The sequence below is a fragment of the Schistocerca piceifrons genome, chromosome 6 (assembly GCF_021461385.2).
Source record: "Schistocerca piceifrons isolate TAMUIC-IGC-003096 chromosome 6, iqSchPice1.1, whole genome shotgun sequence".
NCBI classification, from domain to species: Eukaryota; Metazoa; Arthropoda; class Insecta; order Orthoptera; family Acrididae; genus Schistocerca; species Schistocerca piceifrons.
The window spans coordinates 82,540,093-82,567,323 of record NC_060143.1 but is presented as its reverse complement, the minus strand read 5'-3'; the positions used below and the strand labels follow the sequence as shown (position 1 = coordinate 82,567,323).

The 27,231-nt window shown below is 40.2% G+C and overlaps 1 protein-coding gene across 1 annotated transcript in view; it reads right to left on the bottom strand.

Annotated features, from left to right (window-relative positions):
- LOC124803150 (lysosomal-trafficking regulator) overlaps nucleotides 1-27,231 on the bottom strand; it is a 593,053-nt gene that overhangs the window by 251,754 nt on the left and 314,068 nt on the right. The window contains exons 27-31 of the mRNA XM_047264331.1: nucleotides 25,857-26,044; nucleotides 20,033-20,206; nucleotides 17,002-17,286; nucleotides 568-781; nucleotides 245-354 (exon numbers count right to left, since the gene is read on the bottom strand). Of these exons, the coding sequence (XP_047120287.1) occupies nucleotides 245-354; nucleotides 568-781; nucleotides 17,002-17,286; nucleotides 20,033-20,206; nucleotides 25,857-26,044 (971 nt within the window). The remainder of the gene's footprint in view (nucleotides 1-244; nucleotides 355-567; nucleotides 782-17,001; nucleotides 17,287-20,032; nucleotides 20,207-25,856; nucleotides 26,045-27,231) is intronic.

The following is a 27,231-nucleotide window of genomic DNA, read 5'->3' as shown; positions in this document are numbered from 1 at the left end:
AGTGTATTATTACAATTTTTGAGAGTATATCTGTCTATTAAACCCATTAAAATAAAGGCACATCTTTTTCTACTTCTTTCCACATCCCAGAGACTTTAGTCAGAGGTATTCGTGAAATGTCCATTTTGTTGTTGTTGTAGTAACATGCTAAGATTATAAAATACATACATACTTAAAAAATATTTTCTATAATTAGAAGTGCCACAGCTGATCAATGACAAATCACAACTAGGACTTCACCTACCTGCAGATTTGTGAGAGCCTTATTCAGCTTCAGTGGGTCTATGGCACGTGCTAAGAGAGACATTTCTTTTTTCCGCCAACGCCATTCTGTTAGGCTGCCCGATAAGGGACCTGTATAAATTTTATCAGCACATAGTTTCAATGATGAAAGATATGCTAAACTGTCAATAACACAATCTACCTTAAATACAGATGCAACATAGACTGAACCACGAAAAAAATTACAAGTACTATAAATAAAGAAATTTTAATCAAACCTATAATCTTACTGTGTAATTTCAATCAATCACCATTATGTAGTTTTGGGCACACTTATGTACTCACTGGAAGAATTTTCATCCAGAACAAAGTAGTAGTTGTTACGTCCATGGCTGATGTAAGTGTGGCGGGCGGGGTGTGCGAGAAGCAGGAAGTCAGCCACAGACACAATGTGGCTGAACTCTGGGGGCGCACCCATCAGCGAGCGCACCAGCTCCACAAGAGAGCAGCAGATCCCAGGCTCCATGTCTATCTCTGGCTTTTCTTGGAGAAACTGTTCCTGTGGCAAGAATTAGTTCAGTGGTAGGACGGAGTGTAGTGAACAATATACTAAATATCCTGTTAGTGCGGTGTGAGCTTTGAGTTGGGGTTTTTTTAAATGTCAATTTTTTATGTTATACATATACACCAAAGTCTTAAGGGATAAACTGTGTTCTGAGCGTGTAACAGGTTGGAGGGTATGGGGGCGGAAGAAAGGTAGGTTGCTGGATTGAGATCATGCACTTCCCTCATTCATAGGTTTGCAAACTAGATAGGGAGCAGGTGACTCCACATGCTATCTACCCCACCATGTCACAAGAAGCTACTAAAGGATATTTAACAAAGTTACACCAATCATCAGCAATACCCCTCATGAATTACTGGTGAAGTGGGCAGATACACCCAGGGATTGTTTATTTTCCACAAAGAGTGTTAACACTATATGGGATACAGGTATGATTTACTAATAATACAAATCCAAGAAACACAGATGGACAGAATCTGTGTAAACCTCTTCACAATGTTCTACACTGCTAGAAGGGGAATTTGTTCTTGTTGCCCCATACATCAGCTGTAGTGTTCTTCTGAGAAAGGTAACTTCCTGCACCACGAGCAGTGTTTTCTTTTGATTTTGCAGACAGGCTTTACCTCCACAGCAATTCCTGTCAAGTTCTCGTATGTGTGTAGACAAAATAGCTTCAATGGGCTCATATTTATGCAGTGGAGTTATTTTCAGTTAAATGAGTACTTTTCCGTAGTGAACTTCAGTAAAATACATTACTGTGTGTTGAATTCATACATGTGATGTTGTCAATCACCTTTGTAGTGTTGATGGGAAGGAGACTGGATTGGTATACGAGGTATGTCCACAAAGTAAGCTCCATTTGGTTGTATAAAACAAATGTGTACAGATACAGAAAAGATATTTATTGTACAAAAATCTACAACTGTTAAACTACTTTTCTACACAGCTTCTGAAATTTTGTTGGCACTTGTCATAACGTGGCACAAGTTTTTTTATGCCTTCTTCATACAAGGTTGCCACCTTCTTTCAGCTCGTTATCGTCGTTGAAGTGTTGACCACCAAGGACAGAGTTTACGTGTAAGAAGAGATGAAAGTCACTAGGAGCGAGGTCCGGGCTGTACAGAGGATGATCAAATGCGTCCCAGTGAAATTCCTATAAGAGTTGTTTGGTCACATACGCCGTGTGAGGTCAGGCATTATCGTGGAAAAAAACACCACCCTTTGACAGTAATCCTCAGCGCTTGTTGTGTATTGCACGGCGCAATTTCTTAATGCTCTCGCAGTAACCATGTGCACTGATTGTTTGGCCTTGTGGTAAGAAATCACTCAGCAAAATACCTTTTCTGTCCCAGAAAATGGTGCACATGACTTTTCGAGGTGTCAAGATTTGCTTGGTCTTAACCTTTGTTGGCGATGAAGTGTGCCTCCATTCCAATGATGGCGGTTTTGTTTCAGGGGTGTTGTACGATACCCAAGTTTCATCCCCCGTGACTATCTGAGATAAAAAACCATCACCTTCTTCATTGTAGCGTGTCGAAAACTGAAGTGCACTGCCCATCCGTTGTTTTTTGTGTTGTTCAGTAAGAATTTTGGGTACCCGACATGAGTAAAGTTTTCGAAATTTCAGTTTTTCAGTGACAATTTCATGAATTAATCTTCATTGATCCATTATGGATTGTGGGACAATGGCTGGCATGAGCTTCTTGATGCAATAATTTACCAACAGCCATATGTATTGTAGAAATTTATTTTATTTTATGAACTTCTATGTGCTACCAGTTTCGGCATTACATTGATGCCACCTTCGGGCCCCACTCATCAAAGTTGTAAAATCGCTATACACAGAAGGAGCCACATAACTGGATCTGTGAATCGGATCGTCCTGCAACAGCTCTTGGTGGCCAGGTGACACAGCACTTTTTGTAAAACCGAATTGGGATTCCATCTGGACTTGACAAATTATTTGTTTGCAACTCTTGAAAAATTATTTGTTTGCAGCTCTCTCACTTGTTTCTCTATGTCATGGATGCCTATTACTATATTGTCAATACATGAGTCTGTGCAATGGTCAAACGATGGTATGTTTGTCTGAGTCTCCTGTGTGAACAATTTCTTTGCAGAACTTCACTGTCACAGAAAGGGGGTATTAATAATGCACAACTGGGCAACACCCTATTTTCTACACCTTGTACAACAATGCATGGCATGAATATTTACCAAATGAAGGATTGGTCAAGGAAGTCCAGCAACCTGCCCACTCCATTCATCCATAGTTTTCTGGGTATGAGGCATATCAAGGCACTGGTGTTAACATCAACTGACAACACACTTACATCATAGGAGAGTGTGTCTCACTCTTGTGACTAAATGTGAGGACAGCCATGTGTGTTTACATGAGTTTGCAGTATCTGAGTAGGGGGGCTGAAAGACGTGTAAGACTAAGAGGCAACCATCGCACTGACCATCTGCTGTAGTGCCAATACGCAGGCAGCTGACACAGGACAGAATGGCTCATATTGTAACAAGTATTAGCTTCCAGACATATGTTAATAGTGCTCATTTTCTAGTTTTGACCACTGCTCTCTCTTGCAAGATTACAGGAAACATTTTTTTCTTAACTCTTCTTCTCCTTCATGGCCTCTATGGGACCTGTGCTGACCTCACATATTGCGTCCAACTGCTTCTATGTTGTGCTAGTCTCTGCCAATTACTTACGCCCATCCTGTTGCATACCATTTTAATTTCATTTATCCACGAACTCTTATGTCTCCCCCCTTGGTGTCTTGCCAAATGGCTTCTCCATGAATATTCTTGAAACCGCTTGATCCTTTGTCATTCTGATCAGATGGCTTGCCTATTAAAGTCTTCTGGAATTTATTCTGCTAATTATTGTTGCTTGTTATGGTAGCATGTGGATTTCAAAGTTGTGCATTCTCTTCCAGCTTTGCAATTCATTATTTTAGTATAGACCAAAGATTTTCCTACAAATGGTGTTCTTCCATTTTAGTTAAACTCCATGTTCCTACTCCATATGTTAAGACCAATCTAACGACTGTGTTATATTGCTTCTCTTTAGTTTTCCTTGTTAGCAGCTTAGTACTTAAAAATTTTTGTATGGCGTAGTCAAAGCTATTACCATTTTGTAGTCTCATTTTCATTCCTATTTTACACTGATATTGGTGATCTACCATTGCACCCAGAAATTTAAACTGTTCAACACAGTTTTTTTGTTTTTCCCAATTATTAAATGCAACTGTATGACTTTTTCAGCATTGATTGTGATTGTCTTGTTCATCTACACATCTCTGAACCATCATATATCACATTTTCCGATCATTTATTTTTAGGCCAGGGTTGGATACTCCTGTACTAACTCCACAAATAACTGTCTAAGCTAAGGCTAAAATCTTAACTTCCTGTGTAGAAATACAAGAACTAGGACTGACAGCTCACAGACCATGTGCAAGGGATTGAGGACAAAGGAGCAGAAACACTTATTTAAAAAAAGAAGCCTGGTGCTATCTGACTTTGGATGATAACATCCTGTGACGGTCCCTGACTAGGATTATAGGTGAAATCCCAAAACCCAGACGCATCTGTTTGGCAGCTACCGGTATTCTGGTCAGAGTCTGTTAGCTCTGTGAGCTTGGCTGTGACAGAATCTTTTGGAACTCAAAGCTCCACTCAAAATTGAGAGAGATACTTCAGAAGTTCACTAACAAAACCTCAATCTTACTGATTCATTGAACATATATTGGAAAGATGGACTAGACACCACAGGAGGGGGTGTGTTCATCAAAATGACAAAAATATTGTTGGTACTTAGGTCAAATTTGAGTGATACTGAGGTTGAAATTGAGTGAGACAGTGCAGTTATTTGGATGTGTATACCAGTTCTAGGTGAAATCAAGTTAATTGTTGAATTTTCCCTGGACACCCCATTCCACTGTGACAGTTTTAGGGTCATTCAAAGAAAGTCTGTGGTCAGTATCGTGGAAATACCCACATCGTGCAATATTAATTGGAAGTCATTTTAATCTAGTGAGTGCAGAATGGAACACCTACGGATTCACTGCGGGCGGTGCGGACCGATAGCCTTGTGAAGTACTTATGAACACATTTTCTGAAAACTGCCTTGAACTACTACCTAGACAACACATGCAATTGAAATATTTTACACTCTGTAGCTACAAACAGGCCTGACCTTATCAACAGAGATTAGTGATCACAATACCATCACAGTTATGATGGTTACTAAAGCAAATAAATCTGTCAAGAATGCCAGGGGAGTGTTTGTGTTAGAAAAGAGCAGATACGCATATAACAGCATCCCAATAAGACAATTAACGGACATCATTTAGCTCCAACATGACTGACATAGAGGTATTATGGGCCATGTTTAAACTGATTGTAAGTTGCATTCTGGAGATGAATGTTCCAAGTAAGTGGATTCAAGGACGTAACAGACCCACGTGGTTTAACAGCAAAATTTGAAAAAGATTAGAAAGCAAAGGCTCTTGCATTCTCAGTTGGAAAGATAATGTACAAATGTTGACAGGCAGAAGTTAGTAGAAATCTGTGCTTCTGTACAAAGATCTATGTGGGAATCATACAACAACTACCACCGCTACCATATTTTAGCAAAAGATCTGGCCAAGAAACCAAGAAACTTCTGATCATACATAAAATCACTAAGTGGGTTGAAGGTTTCTATCCAGTCACTTGTCAACTAGTCTGGGATGGCAATACAATAGAAGACAGCAAAAGAAAAGCTAAAGTTTTAAATTTCATGTTTACGAAATCATTCATGCAAGAGGATCATACAAACATACTGTCATCTGTCATACAGACTCCAACATAGGGGACATAGAAAATGGTGTCCATGGCATAGAGAAGCAACTGAAAGAGTTGAAAATTTAGAAGTCACCAGGTCCAGGCAGAATCCCAACTCAGTTTCATGCAAGAGTATTCTGAGGCACTGGCCCCTTACTTAGCCCGCATTTATCTCAAATCTCTTGCTTAGTGAAAAGTTCCAAGCAAATGGAAAAACGCACAAGTAACTCCTGCATATAAGAAAGGTAAAAGAACTGACACGCACAATTACAGACCAATATCCTTACATCGGTGTGCTACAGAATTCGTGAATGGAGTCCGAGTTTGAAAGTAATAAATTCCTCGAGACAGAAAAGCTTCTGTTGACAAATCAGCACTGATTTAGAAAGCATCGTTCACACAAAATTCAGCTTGCCTGTTTCGCTCATGAAATCCTACAAACAATGGATGGAGGGCAACAGGCAGATTCCATATTTATAGATTTCCAGAAGGCACTGGATGCAGTGCCCCACTGCAGATTGTTGACGTAGGTCTGAGCATATGGTTTAGGTTCCCAGATATGTGAGTCGCTCAAAGACTTTTTAAGTAAGAGAATCCAAATCCAGCACATTGTCATCAATGGAGAGTGTTCATCAGAGACAAGGATATTGGCAGGAGTGCTCCAAGGAAGTGTGACAGGACCACTTTTATTCTCTATGTACATAAATGACATGATAGACAGGGTGAGCAGTAATTAACAGCTGTTGGCTGATGACAATTTGGTGTATGGGAAGGTGTCGTCATTGAGTGATAACAATAATATACAAGATGGCATAGAAAAAAATTTGAGTTGGTGTGATGAATGGCAGCTTGCTGAAAACAGAAAAATGCAAGTTAATGTGGACGAGTAGGGAAAACATCCCTATGATGTTCAAATTTAGCATTAGTACAGTGCAGCTTGACAGTCACCTTAATTAAATATCTAGGCATAACATTGCAAAGCAATGTGAAATGGAATGAGTACAGCAGGTCGATGATAGGGAACGTGAATGCTCAACTTTGTTTTATTGGAAGAAGTTTGGGAAATTGTGGCCCATTTGTAACAGAGACCAGGTACAGAATGCTATTGGGACCCATTCTGAAGCATTTTTCGAGTGAGTACTGGGTGAGTACTAGTACCTAGTGAAGGCTGTGGTTCAGTTGTTCCAGTCCAGGGTCGTAATGAGTGAGTACCAGTACCACCTCAGCCTGAAATAAGAGAACCATATCCTTCGCTAGGTCTTTGATTACCTATTATCGTGCCCTAAAATGAGGGACATCCTACCCGAGATACTTCCCACCACTCCTAAGGCAGTGTTCTGTTGCCCACCCAAACTCCACAATGTCGTAGCCCATCCTTATGCCACTCCCAACCCAACTCCTTGCCACCAAGATCATATCCCTGTGGAAGACTCAGGCGCAAAACTTGCCCAATCCACCCACCCAGCACTTCCTATTCCAGTTCTGTACCATCCCATTAGGGGCTGGGGCCCCCTGTTAAAACAGCTATGTCATTTCCCAACTGTGTTGCAATCATTGCACAGCTTTTTATGTTGGTATGACTACCAACCATCTGTCCACCAGGATGAACAGCCACTGCCAACTGTGGCCAAAAGCAAAGCAGACCAGCCTGTGGCACAACATCCAGCTGAACATAAAACACTTGATTTCAATGGCTGCTTCATCAATCCAGCCATCCGGATTTTCCCTTCCACCACTAGTTGTTCTGAACAGCACAGATGGCAGTTGTCCTTACAATATATTCTCCACCCCCGTAATTATCTTGGCTTCAACCTACGGTAACATACTATCCCCACAACCTCCACCCAACAGTTTTCACCCCCTCTGGCCAGTCATCTCCTTCCCAATCTCATCTCCCACCCAGTTTATTTGCAGCCCTCTGCCAACACATCTGCCTGCCTTTCCCCTCTCTTCTCCTTTTTGTTCCTTTTATCCCCCCACCTCCCTGCTCCACAACCTCCTGATACTGTGCCTGTTGGCAGTAAAGTCCCTCCCTGTATACTCCGCCAGACAGTGTTCTTCCTCTCCCCACCCATGCACTGTTATTCCTTCCCCTTCCCCACCCTCTCCAGATTGCTGCTTGCATCCCACGTGATGTTGCATTCTGGCCGGAGATGCTGGAGTTGGAGGCCGTGTGTGCATGAGGTGTACTTGCTTCTGTGTGTGTGTGTGTGTGTGTGTGTGTGTGTGTGTTTACTGATGAAGGCTGTGGCCAACAGCTATATGTGAGTGTCTCATAATTGTGCCTATCTGCAACTTGACATGCCTTCATTATGATAAATAGCAATCTGTCTTTTCCTACATTGCTAATATTCCTACCTGGAGTTTCCATTGTTTGATTTAACATAAAATAACATAGAAATAATACATTGCAACAAGGGTGCAGCTAAACCTTCACACTAATCATAATTTTCTCCTTTTATATTTGGTACTGGCATTTCATACCTTAATCAGTTCATATGTTTTACTGAGATATCTTAAATTCAGCATTTTTGGTGGTATCTCTGGCCAGTCATGACTTCTGTTTCCTCCATTCTTTGCCCCCAACAGCCAGCAAACACAGGAAATTCTGACATGTTTTCAGAGCATCCTGAACATCTGCTAATCACTATGAGTTTCAATACTTCCAAAATGACCCAATAGCAGAGGCTTGAAGAGTGCCGATGTCTAGCGGTGGAACTTCAAAGATGGTGCCACTGTGGGCAGCTCAGTGCGGCCCCCATGTGGCCTGTTTTCACATCTCTTTTACTGTCAAACTCATGCCCGCAACAACTACCTCTGTCATTCAACCCACAACAAACCGTGCCAGCACAGCCGTGTCCATTCTCAAAGTTTATGGACACCCTTTTGGGGGCTGCACTGTTAGAAGTTGGTTTTCCCTCAATCTATTCGTGAGTGGAACAGGAGAGGAAATGACTAGAAGTGGTACGAGGTACCCTCCACCATGCACCATACAGTGGTTTGTGGAGTATGTATGTAGAGGTAGATGTAGAACACAAACTAATGTTCATAACAGAACAATGTAAAAGAGTCAACCAGCCTGGGCCCAAATCAATAAGAGTGGGCAATCAACTTTATCATTGGATTCATGAAGATGAGGAATGTCATGAAAAGAATCAGAGCTTCTCAAAAACCCTTAAGAATATCAGGGAGCCCCTTGAGTGCGAGGGCACAAAAGGGCAATGATGTTTATGACATTCATATATTGTCTACTATGCAACCACAATATTTGCTGCTAATGGCAGGTACCCAATGGTGAGCACAGTATGACACTACAGGGCATAGTTGAACTGCTTAGTTGGCAAGTAACTCACAATAGTGCTATAGTGCTAGTGATGTTACACAAAGCAGAACAATGGCAATGAAAACGAAACAAACATTGCATTATATTTACAACAATAGTTGCCAAAGTTAACATTTCATCAGAAAGGCACCCAAGGAATTTTACAGACTGAGAAAGAAGTGGCAGATGAAATATTAAGCATTTCTGTAAGTTGAATCAGTCAAATGCATGGTGTCATGTACGCTCGACTGTGTGGACAATTTACATGAGGAGTACAATGACTACAATACACGCTTAACAACAGAAAGTGATACTGAAACAGGAGTCGATCCATGTAGTTCATAATTCTTGTTGAACAGTGAGCCATCTCCAGTGAAATGTAGTAAAAAACAGTCGTTGTTAAATAATTTTACATAGAAGATCATGCACCGTGTAGTAAAAAACAATTATGACAGATTTTGAATAAGTACACAGCAGTAAAACCATGTAATACATAAGAAAAATTATGGATATTCAAAGGAGTACAAAATTATGGATATTCAAAGGAGTACAAGGCACACTTACTACCAAAACTGGTGTTTGCACATTTCACAGATGTTTGATATAATTTACAGGGTGTGCATCATGGTGACCTACTACGTTATATGCACCAAACTGTGTGTGACATAGATTACAGTGATTTAAAGGGAAGCAGTGGATGGTTGCATAGCTTCATTCAGTGCTACAGAATTGGAAGATGTAAGATGATGAAATCTCAAACAAAACATCAACTAGATGGTGCACAGCACACTGCAGAATATGTCTGAAAATTTGCAGATGAGATAAACGAACTTATCGTTCAGTACGGAATTTGTTTTCAACTCTAACCAATCAGGATTTGAAGAGGAAATGCATATGAAAGGAACCCTCGAAATTAGAGGTTCCAAGAGAGTTTTATCAAAATCACCTAATATCAATGCCTTAACTCATTTGCACGAGGGGTGTTCGAAAAGCCTGTGCAAAGCCCGAGAGATGGCATCACCGGTGCATATCGAGGTCATGTTTAGTTAGTAGCATCTTTGGAAAGAATGCACACCAAGTTTCAGCCATATTCGTCTATTTCTTTGTCTTTGGTATTCGTGTGAATCGAGGAAGTTGAATGATTGTCAAAAAATGGACAAAAAAGAATTTCGTGTGGTGATTAAACATTATTTTATGAAAGGAAAAACACCTCAGGAGACTCAAGAAAAGTTTGATAAACATTACGGTGACCCTGTACCTTCGATTAGAACAGTTTATAAGTGATTTCATATGGCCATATGAGCACAAGGGATGCTGAATGTTCTGGACGCCCTGTGGAGGGTACGACTCCAGAAATCACTGATAAAATCCATGATATGTTGATGGATGACAGAAGAGTTAAGGTGCATGAGATTGCTAGTGCTGTGGGCATCTCGAATGAATGGGTACATAATATTTTTACATAAACATTTGGACATGAGAAAGCTATCCACAGATGGGTTCCGCGATTGCTCACACTAGACCAAAAATGGAACCATGTGAAGTGTTGCAAGGATGGTTTGCAGCTTGTTCAAGAAGAATCCGCAGGACTTTAAGCGTCACTTCGACACTGTGTATGAAACATGGATACATTACGATACTCCTGAGACCAAACAACAATCTAAACAATGGGTTACTAAGGGAGAATCTGCACCAAAAAAGGTGAAGACCATTCCTTTGGTTGGAAAGGTTATGGCGACTGTCTTTTGGGATTCGCAAGGGATAATCCCTATCAACTACCTGGAAAAGGGTAAAACTATTACAGGTGAATATTATTCATCGCTATTGGACCATCTGAAAACCGAGCTGCAAGAAAAATGCCAGCGATCGGACTGCATAAAAGTCCTTTTCCATCACGACAACACACCAGCACACACGTCAGATGAGAACCACTTTGTCTCAGAAAGTGCAGAATGCGCAAGGGCAAACTAGTTACAAACACTTCAGGAAGAAATCTTGAATTCTTTGGAACAGAATTTGAAGTACACAAACCAATACTGGACTCTAATAGATTTCACCTAAAAATCAGAAAAAATGTCAACATTCATGAATGATCTGGAAACAAAGCCTATATGCTTATGAATGCACATGCCCTCAAAACTGACTACAACAAGAAAAATTCACAGAAAACGGAATAATTCTGGGAAGATCTGGAAGAAAACACTAACAAAGTGCTGACAATGCACATAAACATATTACTAGCTCATATTAAAGCCCAGATACACAGGAAAAGAAAATACACAGCACAACAGGAAAACCATCGCCTACAAGAAGACAAAAAAGAATGGAGAGAATGAGAGATTATAAATTTATGAACAAGAAAAGGATTTTTTTAATCTGATAATCACCTACTACAAATCAAAGCGAAATTTTGCTCCCAATGGACAAACAAAAGAACCCACACAGCTTCCTAAGTTGACCCACAATACCAACAATAAAACAAGAAAGAAATAACATAAAAATTAAGAAAATCAGGGTGATGACTGGACAGGACTGTCAGGAAAAATGGAAGAACTAATAAAACTGGAGCAACCACTGAGAAAAAGGAATACAAATGGTGGAAGACTACATGTGACAGAGCCATACAAGACAGAATACAAGCCTGGAAATAAATTAACAGCCATACAACATTGGGAAAATGAGAAGAATTCAACAACATACAGGAAACCTTGTCGAACATAATTCACAGAGATAATAGAGATTGCAGAATCAATAAGCTTAGAGAGGTAGGAGAGAACTTCAACACGAACAACAAATGAAGTTTTTACAGAACCTTCAGAGAAAATATGAAGGGGTATCAACCACCTATCTAAATAATTCAAAGAATCTACGGTAATGTTGGGGGCAAGGGCCCAGATGGTATGGGTTGTGAAACAGCCAATGCAATAGAGCTTCTTGTGTTCACTATCGTGTTCCGTTACTGGTGGTCACCTCTGCTCTCAGCCATTGTCTGAAGGGGTCATTCATTCAGTTGCACAGCCGAGTGGTGGTCATGTCCACATAAAAAGTGTGCATTATTTACAGCAGGACTGCTATCTCACAACCATCCCCTTCCTGTGACCACCTGGATCCCTACTAATCATTGCTGACATGACCTTCTTACATAACACTATCACCTGTGACCATGCTTTCACCACTATCGAACACTGTCTCCTCCCAACATCCTGCTGACTCCACACCCAGCACCTGCTCCCTATCTGTCTCACAAACTACATCCTTCCTCATAACTGCTTCAGCGTTGAGAGGAAGGTATAACAAAAAATCCACAGCAAGGCCACGGGCAACAGGATCGCAGCCCCCTATGCAAACCCGTTCATGAGACTTGTATAGAAAACCTTCCTAGTCACCCAAAAACTCAAACCCCTCGTCTTGTTGAGGTTCGTCGATAATATCACTATGATCTGGACCTGAGGCCAAAATACACTATTCTCTTTCCTCCACAGCCTCAACACACTCTCTCCCAACCACTTCACCTGGTCCTCCTCAGCCCAGTGTGCCTTCTTTCTGTCTATTAACCACCACTTTTCTAAAGGCTCCATAGCTGCCAAAGTTTCCACACTGAGAATTCTCTCTCATTCAGTCTGTTCAATTGACCAGTATGTTGAAGGTCCTACTAAGGGCTTCACAGTCACGTATTATCCTGCATACTAAGTCTGCAAACGCATTTTCTGTGCAATATCCTCACACATTCCTAATTCTGAGACCCCTGCCCCCTCCCTCCCAAGGAACAAGCTGATAGAGAGCATCCATATCTCCCCAATCATCCCACACTTCAACAACTTTACTATATACTTTGAAAGAGCTTCATTTACTAATAATGATGCCCAGAAATAAGGAAAATCCTACCTACAATCAGCCACACAATCTATACAATATCTGGGCCCTTATGCCTCACCACACGAGCCATACTGCCATAGAAGACCCAGGCACAAGACCTCACCCAGCACATCCTATCCTAATTCCACCATAGCCATATTCCACCCCGCCAGTGGCAGGTTGGTTGATTGGTTCGTTGGTATGTAGTGAAAGGGGCAAAACTGCATGGTCGTCAGTCTCTTCATCCATTAAGTGGCAAACCAGGAGTGGTAGTCAAAGGAAGGAGGCGAAAGGCAAATCCTGGTAAGCCTAAGTGTAGCTAACACAATAAAAAACAGATAAAATTCCAGAAAAAAGACAACACAGACAAGTAATTAAAAGATCAGTCAAGTCAAGGTGTTCAAACAGGAAATGAAAAAGAATAAAAAGGTAGAAAGGGTACAGGCCAGGCTGGGCCACCCAGCAAGAGCCCTGAGGGACCCCTTGGGGGTGAGGGGGAAGAGAGGGGCGAAGAGGTGTGCCCCACAAACCGTTCCCAACCCTTCAGGTAGTCCCTGGGGTCAAAAAGCCCTACCTTTTGAGGATGAATAGAAACTACCTTCATGGGCATAACATAACACCAGGTCAGATATTGTATGATAGCACCAGATATAGTGCGTCAGGAAGATTAAGATGCTGCCTCAAAGTAGCCAAATTTGGACAGTCTATGAGTACGTGAGCCACCGCCAGGTGGGCTCTACATTGGGATTGATGGGGATCTTCATGTCAGAGAATGTGGCCATGGGCCAGCCAAGTGTGACCAATGCGGAGTCTACAGAGGACAATGGATTCCCTGCTAGAAGCACCCAGAGAAGATTACCATGTGGTCATGGTCACATTAAGTGTTCTCAGTTTGTTGGGTGAGATCAGGGCAGACCAATCTGAGTTCCAGGCTTTCAGCAATCTATGGCATATGAACAACTGAAGGTCCAGTTCAGGGATGCCCATTTCCTCAATTGGCATCCTGTGGCCTGTTTAGCCAATCAGTCAGCTCATTCATATCCCAAAATCCCAACATGACTGCAGGTCCAAACAAAAATAACAGGCCGCCCAGTTTGATGGAGGTCAGAGACAAGATGAGACAAGATCCTCGTGGGTGAGGAGAGTAGCACTGGTCTATAGCTTGAAGGCGGCCAGGGGGGGGGGGAGGGGGGGGTGTCCAGTACAGATTAAGATACTGTTGCCAGTGCAAGAATGAACATGGCTAAGGGTAAATTTAATGGCTATCAATTCAGCTGGCAGAGAGTGGATTCATGGACTGTGCATGTGTGAACATGAAGGCCATTCATCCATCAACTGTTGAGCCATTTGTGAAAACTACTTCTGAACCCGGATACTTCTCAAAGACAGCCAAGAACAGGTAGCAAAAAATCATGGGGTCGACATAATGTTTTGGACCTTGGGAGACTTTGAGACAAATTGAGGTCGGGACACACATTAGGAGGGCAAATGCGATGTCTCCCTGACCACAGGTGACGGTGAAGGAAGTTGCAGTTCTGAACAGAGACAATGGAGTCATGCAGCAACCGTAAACCTAGTTCTTGGTCACTGTTGTGTGAGGTGGAGCTCCCTACCAGGGAAAAGGACACAGTATTTGGGATATTCAGGGATAGCATAACTTGGCAGCTGTTGTTGTCACCTGATAGATAATGGAGGGACTCCAGCCTTGATTAGTAGGCCCTTCAGAGGGCTAGTTTTGAAGGCTCCTGTCTCAAGTCGGGTCCCAAAATGATGAATGAAGTCCAGTATCCGCAATGGTGAGGCTGATGCAGAACCATATGCAAGACTCCCATAGACTCAATCAGGACATTGTAGAGATGCAAAAGGCTGCACCCCAGCTGGTGTTACTGAGGCAGCAAAGTATATTGAGCTGTCGCCAGCACTTTCACTTCAGTTGGCACAGGTGGGGAAGCCACGTCAGCCAGAAATTGGAGACTAGTCCCAGAAAGCAGAGTGTTCAGTGGTAGGGACAACTATGAAAGCAGTAATATTGTATTACAGCTCTGATGCACAGAATTTTACGTGTAACTGACCATCAATTGGCTGTATAGAGCAGAGTTGATGACTTAGTGGTGGAATACACAACATCCTCGACCTAAAAGGTTGTTTCGCAACTCATGTAAGATCCTCATCCCCTCCGCAGCTGCTCTTTCGTGCTTCTGTTTTTGTGCCTACCAGACACTTCCATCAACCTTGGACTTCCCATCACTGCATTTTTGCAGTTAATTGTTATGTTCTTAATGATTTCATCTGAAATATGAAATTTTAATTGGTTGAGAGACAGATATTTAATGCAGCTCACATCAGATTTGGGTTGGAATGTGCAATCAGCACAAGAGTTGGCAAAGACGATAGAAGTGAAAGTAGCTGTTATTGGAGATCCTATGTTTGCTGCCAGAATTGTGAATACTGAAGGTTACCAAGGGGAACCCCCTCCCCCTCCCGTCCCCGCCCCTCTGGCCAAGTACTCTACTGAAAGAGACGGCTCCACACAAGTGATGTGTATCCCTATGCCTTCTTAGTGATGGACAGTGCTCACAACTAAAAAAAGTTATAAAATAACATATCAAATATAAAGATACAGATACTGTGCTGAGGTTTCAGGGATGGCAAGCATCTCCTGATGTATCATAACCCATTACTCTTGTGAAGTGATATATTGCACAAGCGCTTTTTGAGCCGACAAATGGTGATATCCACTGCAAAACATTTTCCCTTAATCAATTACATAATCTATTGTTTGGATGTATGTTTTATTTATGTGCATGTACCATAAAATGGATGGATGCACTGTATTTGCAAGTCATGAAAGTGTTAAACATCATACCATGTTTGCCGCACCTGCCAGTCAGGTGGTTTATTCCATATCATCGGGTCCTGCCTTGGAGATACAGTGCAAGACATGGAGGAAGAGCAATTGTGACAATGCCTATGATGTCAGGGAGACAAGATAAAACTTGTTATACATCCTCTCAATTAATACCTGTTAAATGATACTGACTGTTTGTGAATTAGTCCTCATCAATGTAATTGTGATGTTCCGAATATTGAAGCAATTGGACATTGGATTTTTACTCTCAAATTACAGCAGTAACTGCAGCAGTTCAAGAAACAAAGTTTAATCAGAAGAAGTTAGCACATATGCCAAAACAATAAGGTGAGCGTGATTGAATAACTGGAAGTCTTAGCTCCAGATCAGATATTACTTCGCCACTCGATACCACCACAGTAAAGAAACAGCAGAAATTGCACAGTGTTGGACAGCAGTTGCAGCAACTTCACAAGCTTTTTGGATTGCTAGCCTGCCCTGGAGATGTGCAGACTTCTGAGGAATAGTTATACTAATAATGAATGCACAATGAGAAAGACTAAAGCTGAAATTTCACCAGAAAATTTTTAGTTGAGATATGCAATGTTGAAAGTGGACATGTGATGCAGTTGTTGGATGTGGTAATGAAAAAAATATATGAATTGTTAAATCTACTGTAATATTGCAAGTTATTCATAGTAATATGATGTAGCAATTCTGGGTATTACAGCAACAAAGTCTGAGAGAGAACAATGGTCACACAAAGGTCAAGGACATCACTATTGCGTGAAAGCTAACACTATGCACTACACTGACTAAATTTGTTAGCGTTTATGTAATTTGTCCCAGCAAACAATGTATTTCTCCACAACAAATATGTTTGTTTGGTTGCTTGTATTTTTTGAGTTTGTAGTCAAGTTAGAAAACTGATTTCATCTCATTTTCACAATCAGCTTGCAAGTGCACCACCTTAATATCCATGAACTCTCCAGGCACATGTTACCACTATACACTTCAAGGCACGTTTGTGGAAAGCACTTAAAACTTCTATTGTAAACTCACAAATAACTAAACAAAGTCAAAATGAAAGTTATAAAACCTGACAATGATCAGATCTGTATCTAAATGACAGAACAAATTGATTTGATGAGATTTGATTTTCAGTGTGATTTAACATCAGATATGTTTATTGTAATCACTAATACGGTTTATTTCATTCTCGTGAAACACAACTTGCATCAAAAAAGTAAAACTGAAATAAAATTAGGGTGAGGTGTGTAGGTAAATTTAAAATGAGCGATTTTAGGTCAACATTTGTAAGGAAATACAGTACAAGAAAAAACTATATTTCTGTACCTTGCAAAAGAGAAGAAGACTGTCAACAATGTGGGTGCGGTTCATCTGCGCAGCGTTGAACTCCCGGTAGGGGTGGTCGTCCCTCAGCAGGACGTGCAGCGCTCGCAGCAGGAGGCCAAGTGCCCCTGCAGGGCCCCACGCTGCCCATGCACCCGCCACAGCCCGCAGCACGAATGAGTTGACAACAACTGCATCTGTGTTTGCCAGGACTGTCACTCGTGTTGGCCCATTCGCAGCACTGGTATAACCCAGCACAGGTTTGTCACAGCATGCATCCAGGACAGCCTGCACAGTACAGAGGACCCTGCATTATAGTGAAGGGATGTATTTAACGCAAATCAAAGCCAATTCAGTACCGTGAACTCATTATTGTAAAACAGTTTTGTGCATCAGGCACTGTGTGTTTTGATGATTCTCACCATCATCTTTACATGGAGAGTTTTGTAGTTACAGTCTTGATACTTATGTGGAGCACATATGCCTTTTCACACAGCAGGCCAAGGGTAAAGCAGGTTACATTTCATCTTTTGAAAAGAATTACAATAAAAAAAATATGCTGCACACTACTATTTGTTGCACTTGCTCTACAACGTACATTATGTTCACACTCTGTTCAGCAATGTTTTGAATCTGGTTTATGTTCCCGCTGACCACACGATGCTTCAACTGTGTGTTCAGCAAAATTCAACTTCCACTTTTTCTCATGAGTGTCATACGAACACACTGCGCTGTGTCGTTAAATTCAAATTACGCTAAAAAATTTGCAACATTGTGAAGAAACATCGGATTGGTCACCAGAACGTCAGTTCCACAGGAGCCATCCAATAGTGTGCGAGGTAGTATGAGAACAAAGCAGACATTCAGTCAACATGGGCGCAAAAGGCGTAATTGTGTTCCCGCTTGGAAAACCAGCGAAACTTTTAAAATGGGCAGTGGAGGAAGGATCTTTCATTTCTATAGGTCGTGTGCTACTATTTTGCAACCTAAATGTGGGTGCAGAGAAACCGACAGAACAAAAATTGAAGGCAAAGACCATGCATGTAATTCGAAAGCTGTTGGTGAAGGAAGGCGAAATAATTGAACCAGGGTATGTAACTTATTAATTAATGTTGTAGTGTGGTGTCTTTTGTAATCTGTGGTTAAAATTCATATTTTCATTATTTTATATGCCTAATACTTGTTACACTAGCAGTATTATTGGAAATTATTTGTTGTGGGAGCAAGGAAATCAGTGTTGTGAATGATTAGCAAAGTGGCACAATGTAAACAATAACAACAACAATAGCATTATTGTGTAAGCGTTAATGTTGATGTTAATGAGATCTAGCATGACTGACGTGATCAGCGTATGTAGAGTTTACCATTTTAACTGGTTGCATTCAGAAATTAATTTGACTAATGATAGACATGGATTTAGACAGGCAGGTAGACTCCTATATATAACAATAGCGAAATAGTGGACCTGCAAAATTAAAAATCCTTAATATTGCTTTGTTGCAGTTATCTTGAAGATATTCTGAGTTTGAATACAATAAACTTCCTTAAGACATAACAGCTACCATCCACAAATCAGCATGGATTTAGAAAGCATCACTTGTGTGAAACTCTGTTTGCCCTTTTCTCACACGACAGCCTGAAAACCATGAATGAAGGATAAAAGGCAGATTACATATTCCTAAATTTCCAGAAAGTATTTCATGTGGTCACCATGACAGACTGTTAATGAAAGTTCAAACATATGGATTAGGTTTCCTGATACACGAGTGTCTTGAAGACTTCTCAAGTAACAGAATCCAAATGTTGACCTCAATGGCGAGTGGTCATCAGAGACAAGGTAGCACCACAAGTGCCCCAGGTAAGAGTGATAGGACTGCTCTTGTTCCCTATACAAACAAAATATCTGATGGACAGCATGAATCTGCATCTGTTAACTGGTAATGCTGTGGTGTAGGGGAAGATGTCAACATTGAGTGACTTACGGGGATACAAGACGACAGACAAAATTTCTAGTTAGTGTGATGAATGGCAGTTTGCCCTGAATGCAGAAAAATGTAAGTTAACGTAGATGAGTGGGAGAAACAATCCTGTGTGTTGTTTTACAAAGTCACATCAGTTAAATTTCTAGGTATAAAGCTGCAAAGCTATATGAAATGGAACAAGGATTTAAGGATGGTAGTAGGGAAGGTGAATGGTCAATTTCAGTTTACTGGGAGACTACATATATAACACTAGTATGACACATTCTTGAGTAGTGCTCCAGTGCTTGGGATCGCCAGCAGGTTGAGTTACACACAAATATTACTGGGATGATTCATGAACTCAAATGAAAATAACTGGAGGGAACATGATGTTCATTTCACAAAACACTACTGAGAAAATTTAGATAACTAGCACTGAAGCTAACTGCAAAAGAACTCTACTGCCAATAATGTATCTTTTGTATAAGGAGCACAAAGACAAAGTAAGAGAAATCAAGGCTTGTACAGAGGCATGTAGACAGTCTTTTGTCCCTCACTCCATTTGTGAGCGGAAAATGAAAGGAAATTACTAGTACTGGTACAAGGCAGTCTCTGCCATGCACCATACGGTGGCTTGCAGAGTATGTATATAGATGTAGATGCAGTATTCTGAACTTCCAAAAAACATTTGACTTAGTACCACATGTAGAATTATTAACAAAACTGTGTACAACTGAGGCATCAAACAAAATTTGGAATGGTTCAATGATTTCACAGTAAGAAGAACGCAGCATGTTATTTTCTCTCTGGAATGGGGATCAGGTCTCCCCCCCCCCCCCCCCCCCCCTCCTCCCTCCCTTTTGCCAGACTCATCCATTTTGCACAGTGCAAAGAGAAATGATTTATGACACCAAAGTGGGTGAAATACTGCACTTTTTTATATCTACATCTATGTCTGTATTCTGCAAGTCCCTGTACAGTACCTTAACTGATTAAATTTTCAACATCCATGTGCATATTTATCAAATAATACCCATTAATTTACAATCCATACTTTGTTACAACAAATTTACCTTCAACAGGTAAGGTCCAGCACTGCATCGAGATGATCTGAGAATCTTCAGAAGTAGTTTGTAGCTCTCTTGCCCCACAAACTGTGTGAAGAGCTCGCAGTCTCCCTGTGCCACCCTGAGAAACAGCAACAGTGCCTGGGCCTGCACCTCCTCAACAAGTGTTAGCTCCACCACCTGCACCAAAGTGAGAGCTGATCATCATCATCATCATCATCATTTATTATTATTATTATTATTACTACTATTATATTATTATTACTATTCCTCTTAATGTAATAAATCTCAATCATATTTTCTGTCTGGCAGAAGGATTAATAAAAAGGGTTAGTTTGTTAGACAGTTTTGTATTCCACATTTGTATGATTAATTGTGATGATGTAGATGCTGTCATTTTACATTTGTATTACACATACGTATATAAATATGGCTACATGCTGACCTTTTACAAGCCTTTTTCCCTTTTTTTCATAATTCAATTGAGAAGTAGCAATCCATATCCATCACCTTTTACATATTGTTGTATAGTAGGATATAAGCAAGAGCAGGAAAAAAATTTTTTTTTTCAGAACAAATGGAGATGACTACGTGGGGCACATCTGCTGGCTAGACAGTGATCCCATAGCTGAATGTAAACATGGATGGCCCAAAGTACAGACAAGTTGTAGACTCCTCTCGTCAGACTATGAAGGAGGGAAGCCAAACAAAAACAACTGATTCAGCACCTTGACAAAATTGTGAAATAAATGTAACATAACTTCACAAAGAGATGTCATAACACCTTTCAGGATACAAATTTCAGGATACAAATTTTCAGGATACAAATTTCACATAAAGGAACACTCTGAAACCCTGATGTTGAACATTAGAGCAGATGAGAACACTGACATTCGGTCACCAGTAGGGATGGGGGTGTAGAGATGTAGGGGTGGGGGTGAGACTGGGGGTGGGGGTGGGAAGAATGTCACCATCTATATAAAATCTCCATCATCCGCAGGCTCATTCTCACTGTCCGGCCATTCCATCTGCATTACGGATACTGACAGAAGACCATCTATATTAAATTGCAGGATGCTCTCGTGAATTTAACAAGTTGTGATGAAGCAAGCTGGGATATTTTTTCTTCCCCTCTTGTTTTGCCATCTGCCTCCTTAAATTTGGTTTTTCACTTTTAACTACGTACCATTAACATATGTGAGTATAATATGCGTTTTCATAAAAGAGAAAGGTTAGCCCTCAGTTTTAAAGAATATCTACATCTACATCTACATCTACATCCATACTCCGCAAGCCACCTGACGGTGTGTGGCGGAGGGTACCTTGAGTACCTCTATCGGTTCTCCCTTCTATTCCATTCTTGTATTGTTCGTGGAAAGAAGGATTGTTGGTATGCCTATGTGTGGGCTCTAATCTCTCTGATTTTATCCTCATGGTCTCTTCGTGAGATATACGTAGGAGGGAGCAATATACTGCTTGACTCTTCGGTGAAGGTATGTTCTCGAAACTTTGACAAAAGCCCGTACCGAGCTACTGAGCGTCTCTCCTGCAGAGTCTTCCACTGGAGTTTATCTATCATCTCCGTAACGCTTTCGCGATTACTAAATGATCCTGTAACGAAGCGCGCTGCTCTCCGTTGGATCTTCTCTATATCTTCTATCAACCCTATCTGGTACGGATCCCACACTGCTGAGCAGTATTCAAGCAGTGGGCGAACAAGCGTACTGTAACCTACTTCCTTTGTTTTCGGATTGCATTTCCTTAGGATTCTTCCAATGAATCTCAGTCTGGCATCTGCTTTACCGACGATCAACATTATATGATCATTCCATTTTAAATCACTCCTAATGCGTACTCCCAGATAATTTATGGTACTAACTGCTTCCAGTTGCTGACCTGCTATTTTGTAGCTAAACACCAGATCTAATTTTGTGCTTAGTTTTATGTATGTAATTGATTTTCTAATTTATTTTGAGTATTCCTAATTAGTAACTTTTGTTACAGGGTGAAATCAGTAATTGTTTTGTAACTTAAATTCTACTGTTGATGTATAAACAAATATAAATTCTGTACTAATTATAAACTATTGTAGCAGTATGTGTAGGTTTGCCTGCAAACTATTAATGAGGCTTATGGAAAGTTAAAACAATAGTGCTCTGGACATATATAACTGTGCATTATTGGGGGTGTTGTGAACAGTGAAAGTAAACTACTGTGAAATGCAACTGTGCACCTGTCAGCTACTTTATTCAAAGTAGTCAGTGTTGTACTTCCACACCCCATTTTTCAGCCAGTATCACAGCACAGTATGTCAACACTGAGGACAACAAACGAAGAAATAAAAGAAGGCAACCATCACAAAGTGTCTACAAGCTGCCACTAAATTTGGCTGTCTGAGGATGAGTGACACGCTGATCATCTGTGGATGAGGAACGGGTCTGCCCACGTACAAGCTGTACAACTTACATTCTGGGTGCCTGTGTCATAGCTACTAGGCAAATACAAGTATCACCTTACTGGCTGTATGCTACTCAGGCTGTCCTTCATGTTGTTACTGAGTCTCCTGCCTACACGCCATCTCGACAACCATCAACAGGGGCATGCAGATAATCACTGGTGTAGTACTTTTCAACATGCAGAACTGAATATGCTTTGTCTTTTCAAAATTGAGAGAGAGAGACCATTTCCTGAAAACCACTCAATAACACTTTTACTTTTAAATGCATTATTTACCAATTGGTCTGTTGTAGTATGTATGTTTGGGCAGACAACAACACTTTCATCTACAAACAGAACACTTTCTAGATTAGATCGAAAGTCATTTACATGCATGAGAAACAACAGTGCACCTAAAGTTGAGAGTTGTGAAACCCCATAACTTATATCCCACAGTCAGAAGACCCCTGGATCCATTGACTGAATTATTAAGTATAACTTCAGGTATTCTTTTTGTTAGATATGCCATCAGTTCCATAAAACCTCATATTATTGAGGAGGATATTGTGATTAACAGAATCAAATGCCTTAATTAGGTCACATAAAATACCAAACACTCTTAATTTGTTATTTAATGCTTGTAAAATTTGGTGAGTGAGCATAAAATGTCATTCTTAGTTGAGTAACTCTTCTGAAATCCAAACTGTTATTTATTAAGTATATTACTGTCACTCACTTGAGATACTACTCCAGAGTACTGTAATTGTATCTCTTTTGTAAATGTGGCTATTACATAGATTTAGGGGATAAATTGGTCCTTTCTTATTAACTTTGGGTAAGTACAACTAATAAAAGTGTTTTTCAAACACAATGTTTTGTTTTTTCTCTTGAACAACTTGTACCTACACTTTTTGCTATATTTAAGAAATGCTTATTAAACACAGCTGTAACTTATACATTTAAATTTATAGTGATGCTATCCTGTTCTGAAACCTCTGGTTCCATCTCTCATTTCATTACATCAATGTTGACTAAAGTCTGAAGGTCACTGTAATGGTTCCACCTTTGTTATTGTTTACACATTTTTACTTTATTTAATTTCACATAATTGGCCAATTTTAACTACAAAACTTAATACATGCTGTGTCTAAGAATATGATGATTATTTCTAGTATAACTACTGCTGTATTCAGCACACTTACACTTTTATGTATACGTGCTAGCTTTCAGAACTGTCACATGCACTGCTAAATAACTGGATATATTACAACAGGTTGGTACCTAAAGCACATGAAAATGTCTCCTAAGGTCAAAGTTGGCCAATCCTGTTAAATTAAATAAAGTAAATATCCGTAAACAACAGCTGAGATAGAACCATTACAATATCCTTCAACAAATATGCAGCTTTGGTATCCCACATAAGACACGTGATCTGTTGTCAGGATTACTGATTTTTGACATAAAATGTACATTTCTCAATTTCTCGAAAACTTTTCTCATTAATTTTGTGCAGTTTTTCTGTTGTACAACTATTGCAAGATCTTTACTTATTGCTGCCAACAGATACTTTAATCCCTCTAGAGATTCATGGCCTTTTTACACAGATGTTTAATGTCCATTCTCAATGTTTTATGAGGAAAGCTATTTTCAAATAACAATAAGAATTTACCAAGGAATATATCGAATTTTGTGTCAGCATTCTGTCCACTGTAAATTTCAGTCCAACTATTCTTATAAGTGTAAGTCCTGGAGTTGTTACTTATTCTAAATGATTCCCACTGAGGGGAACCTGAACTATAAGTGATTATTTTACTTATCCTAACTAGCTGTGCACCATTATGAGAGGGAATTTGTTACTGGGTATACAGTCATTCTTTTGCTTTGGGTTATCAGAGTTCTATTGCCTTTATTCATGTCGGAAAGTTAATTACTGAGATGAAACTGTAGGAGTCAAATAAGGTTTTCAGATCATTTTTCCTATTAGAATCCTTCAGAAAATCTATACAGAAATCGCCACAGACATTTAACCGCCTGCTGTTGTCCGACAGGTAGCTTAGTAAAATTCGACGACGGAAAATCCAGGATGGAATGTAAAAATAATAAAAAAGGATAGTCACTACTCACCATATAGCAGAGATGCTGAGTCACCAACAGGCAGAAAAAAAAGACTGTCAGAAAATGAGCTTTCAGCCAACATGGCCTTTGGCAGAGATAGAAAACACACACACACACACACACACACACACACACACACACACACACACACACACACACACGCATGACTACAATCTCAGGCTGCTGAGGCCAAGTAGCTTAGTAAGGAATCCACACACATTTACAATTAAAAGTAAACTATTTTTCAGTATAAACCCCAAAGCACTCACTTCTATGTGATGATCACTACAAAATCTACACATTTCGATTTTTTTGGACTTGGGGTCTGCCTTCCTATATGCAACAACTCCTCCTTTTTCCAAAATGGTACTGCATGTATAAGACAATAGAGTGTAATCTTTTAAATTTAACTTCTCTAACCCATGGTTCTGAAGTGTTCATATATGTAAAGGATGTCAATCTCTTCAGAAATTGCTAAATTTTCCAAACAGGCAATAAGCTCTTCTACTTCATTATTTAGTGCTCTAATAATTTCAAAAAATAAGCTAAGCTCACTTTCCTATGATTCTTAAAATATTTGTTGGGTTCTCCTGTTACTGCATTACTTCTTTCACACCAGGGTGCTTCAGTCTTTAGTATGATCTAAAACAGGTGTCTCTCTGACACCAGTAACCACAGGGAATTTGCTCTGTATGATAATCTTTGATTTTAGTTTGACAGTCCAGCTTTTTGGAATGCAGTCTCATTTGACATTCTGCACATTTTTCTCCCATTTGCAATTCATATTCAAACTGGTGAGCTCTGCAGCTGAATTTCAGAATTTTCAAATTTTTTTCATACCTAGAAATATCCATTTTATCTGCAAATCACATTTCTCTCCACAGCACAATATCAGACTCTCAACAGATGACACAGAGTATCTTTTAAGCTAAAGAAAATTGAAAGCCTGCTTTAGAAACATGCTACAATTCAATAACAAATTTTGTGAAGCAAATCAAGCAAGTACATATTCTTTGACGACTGCTTCAGCGTATAGCAAACACAAAGCAAATGCTACAATGCACCAAGGTACACTCTTATTTGAAAAAGAATCATAGTACAGATAAACGGGGAGGGGAGGGGGGGAGGGATGGAGGGAGGGAGGGAGGGAGGGAGGTAGGGAGGGAGGGAGGGAGGGAGAGAGAGAGCCTACAATGAGTCCAGGTACTTGGAAGTGTACCTCACAGAGCCACAGAAAAGATTTCAAAGAATTCTGAAGGCAAGGCATGCAGCTACCCACCCTTGCAAGCAGGAAGAGGAAGACAGGCACGCCACCCAGCAGCGTTGCAGCGGCCAGCAGGCTGTGATGCTGTATCTTATCGAGCTTCGAGGCCAGCAGCATGGGGGCCATACATATCGGCACCTGCTGACTTGCTCGCTGTTCTATTGGAACACTGCGAAATGACGGCTGCACTTGGAACAGTGGTCCTGAAACAAACACAATAATACCATTTACTATTAGCTTTAGCAGCAAAATATTTAATTCTTATGCCAGATTCTATGTATATTATAAAAATAATTGTTCATATGTATGTATGCATGCATGTATATTTGACAACTCCCACTAAACCATCAGACTAATTTCAACCAAACTTTGTACAAATACTACTTACCATATGGAAAGATATATTGTGGGTGTAAAAACTGCCTGCCGTCAGGGTGGGGGTGGAGGCAAAAAAGGGTTTGCCATAGAAGCATAACACAGGAATTGTTCATCTTTGTGGCCACACTGTCCACAGTTGCTTTATAGTTATTGGAGGTATTTTACACCTGTCTTTCCAGCTGTCATAAAATATGTGATTCTGTCACTGAAAGTGTATTGTTTTATTGAAATAAAACATCATCAGTGTTTTGTAAAGAGAGATATTTACAAACTGACTTTCTTTCTAGCTGCTAAAACAGTTCCTTAAAAAAGATGATGATTTTAATTGTGGTGTTTCGTGCCTGGATTTTCAGGAAACACCACTTGCTTGCACGTTTCTAAGTTCTTTGTTCTTTATTCTTTATTCGTTTTGGCACTGTTAACTTCGGCCTAATGCCATACTGCTTTGTACAACTATGCACTTCTCAATGAGAAAACATGCCACAGTATATTGCCACTACTGTCTGTACGAGTAGGTCTATTTCTGGCTATATACGCTTCATGTGTTTTTTGTAGTGTTAACAACTTTGCCATCAGTTTTTCTATGATGTTGATACCACTGAATAAGTTTTGGTTTGTACTTCTGCAAATGTCCACGTATGTGTGGTTAATCATATGCCTTTCTGGTGTAGGCCTTCCAGGCTGTGTAAAACATGTTGAACTATGTGGATTATATTCTAGAGAAGTGATGTCAGTTTCAGGGCAATTTGTGATTGTGGATACATGTTCTCAGGTTCCATAGGTCAATATTTGCATGTAAGGGTGTTAATTAATTCCTGTAATTACAAAACTGTCAATCAATCCCACAAAAGTTTAACTGTATTGATCCAAACTGCCTTGTGTTCAACAGGCAGGGTGAATGTAATGTTTGTTAAGACTGATAGTGATATTTTGTCATACACAAAGTTTGTCCTTAACCTGGGACTGTAGTACAGCATGCCATGTACTGATGCGTGTACTGTACTGAAGAAAG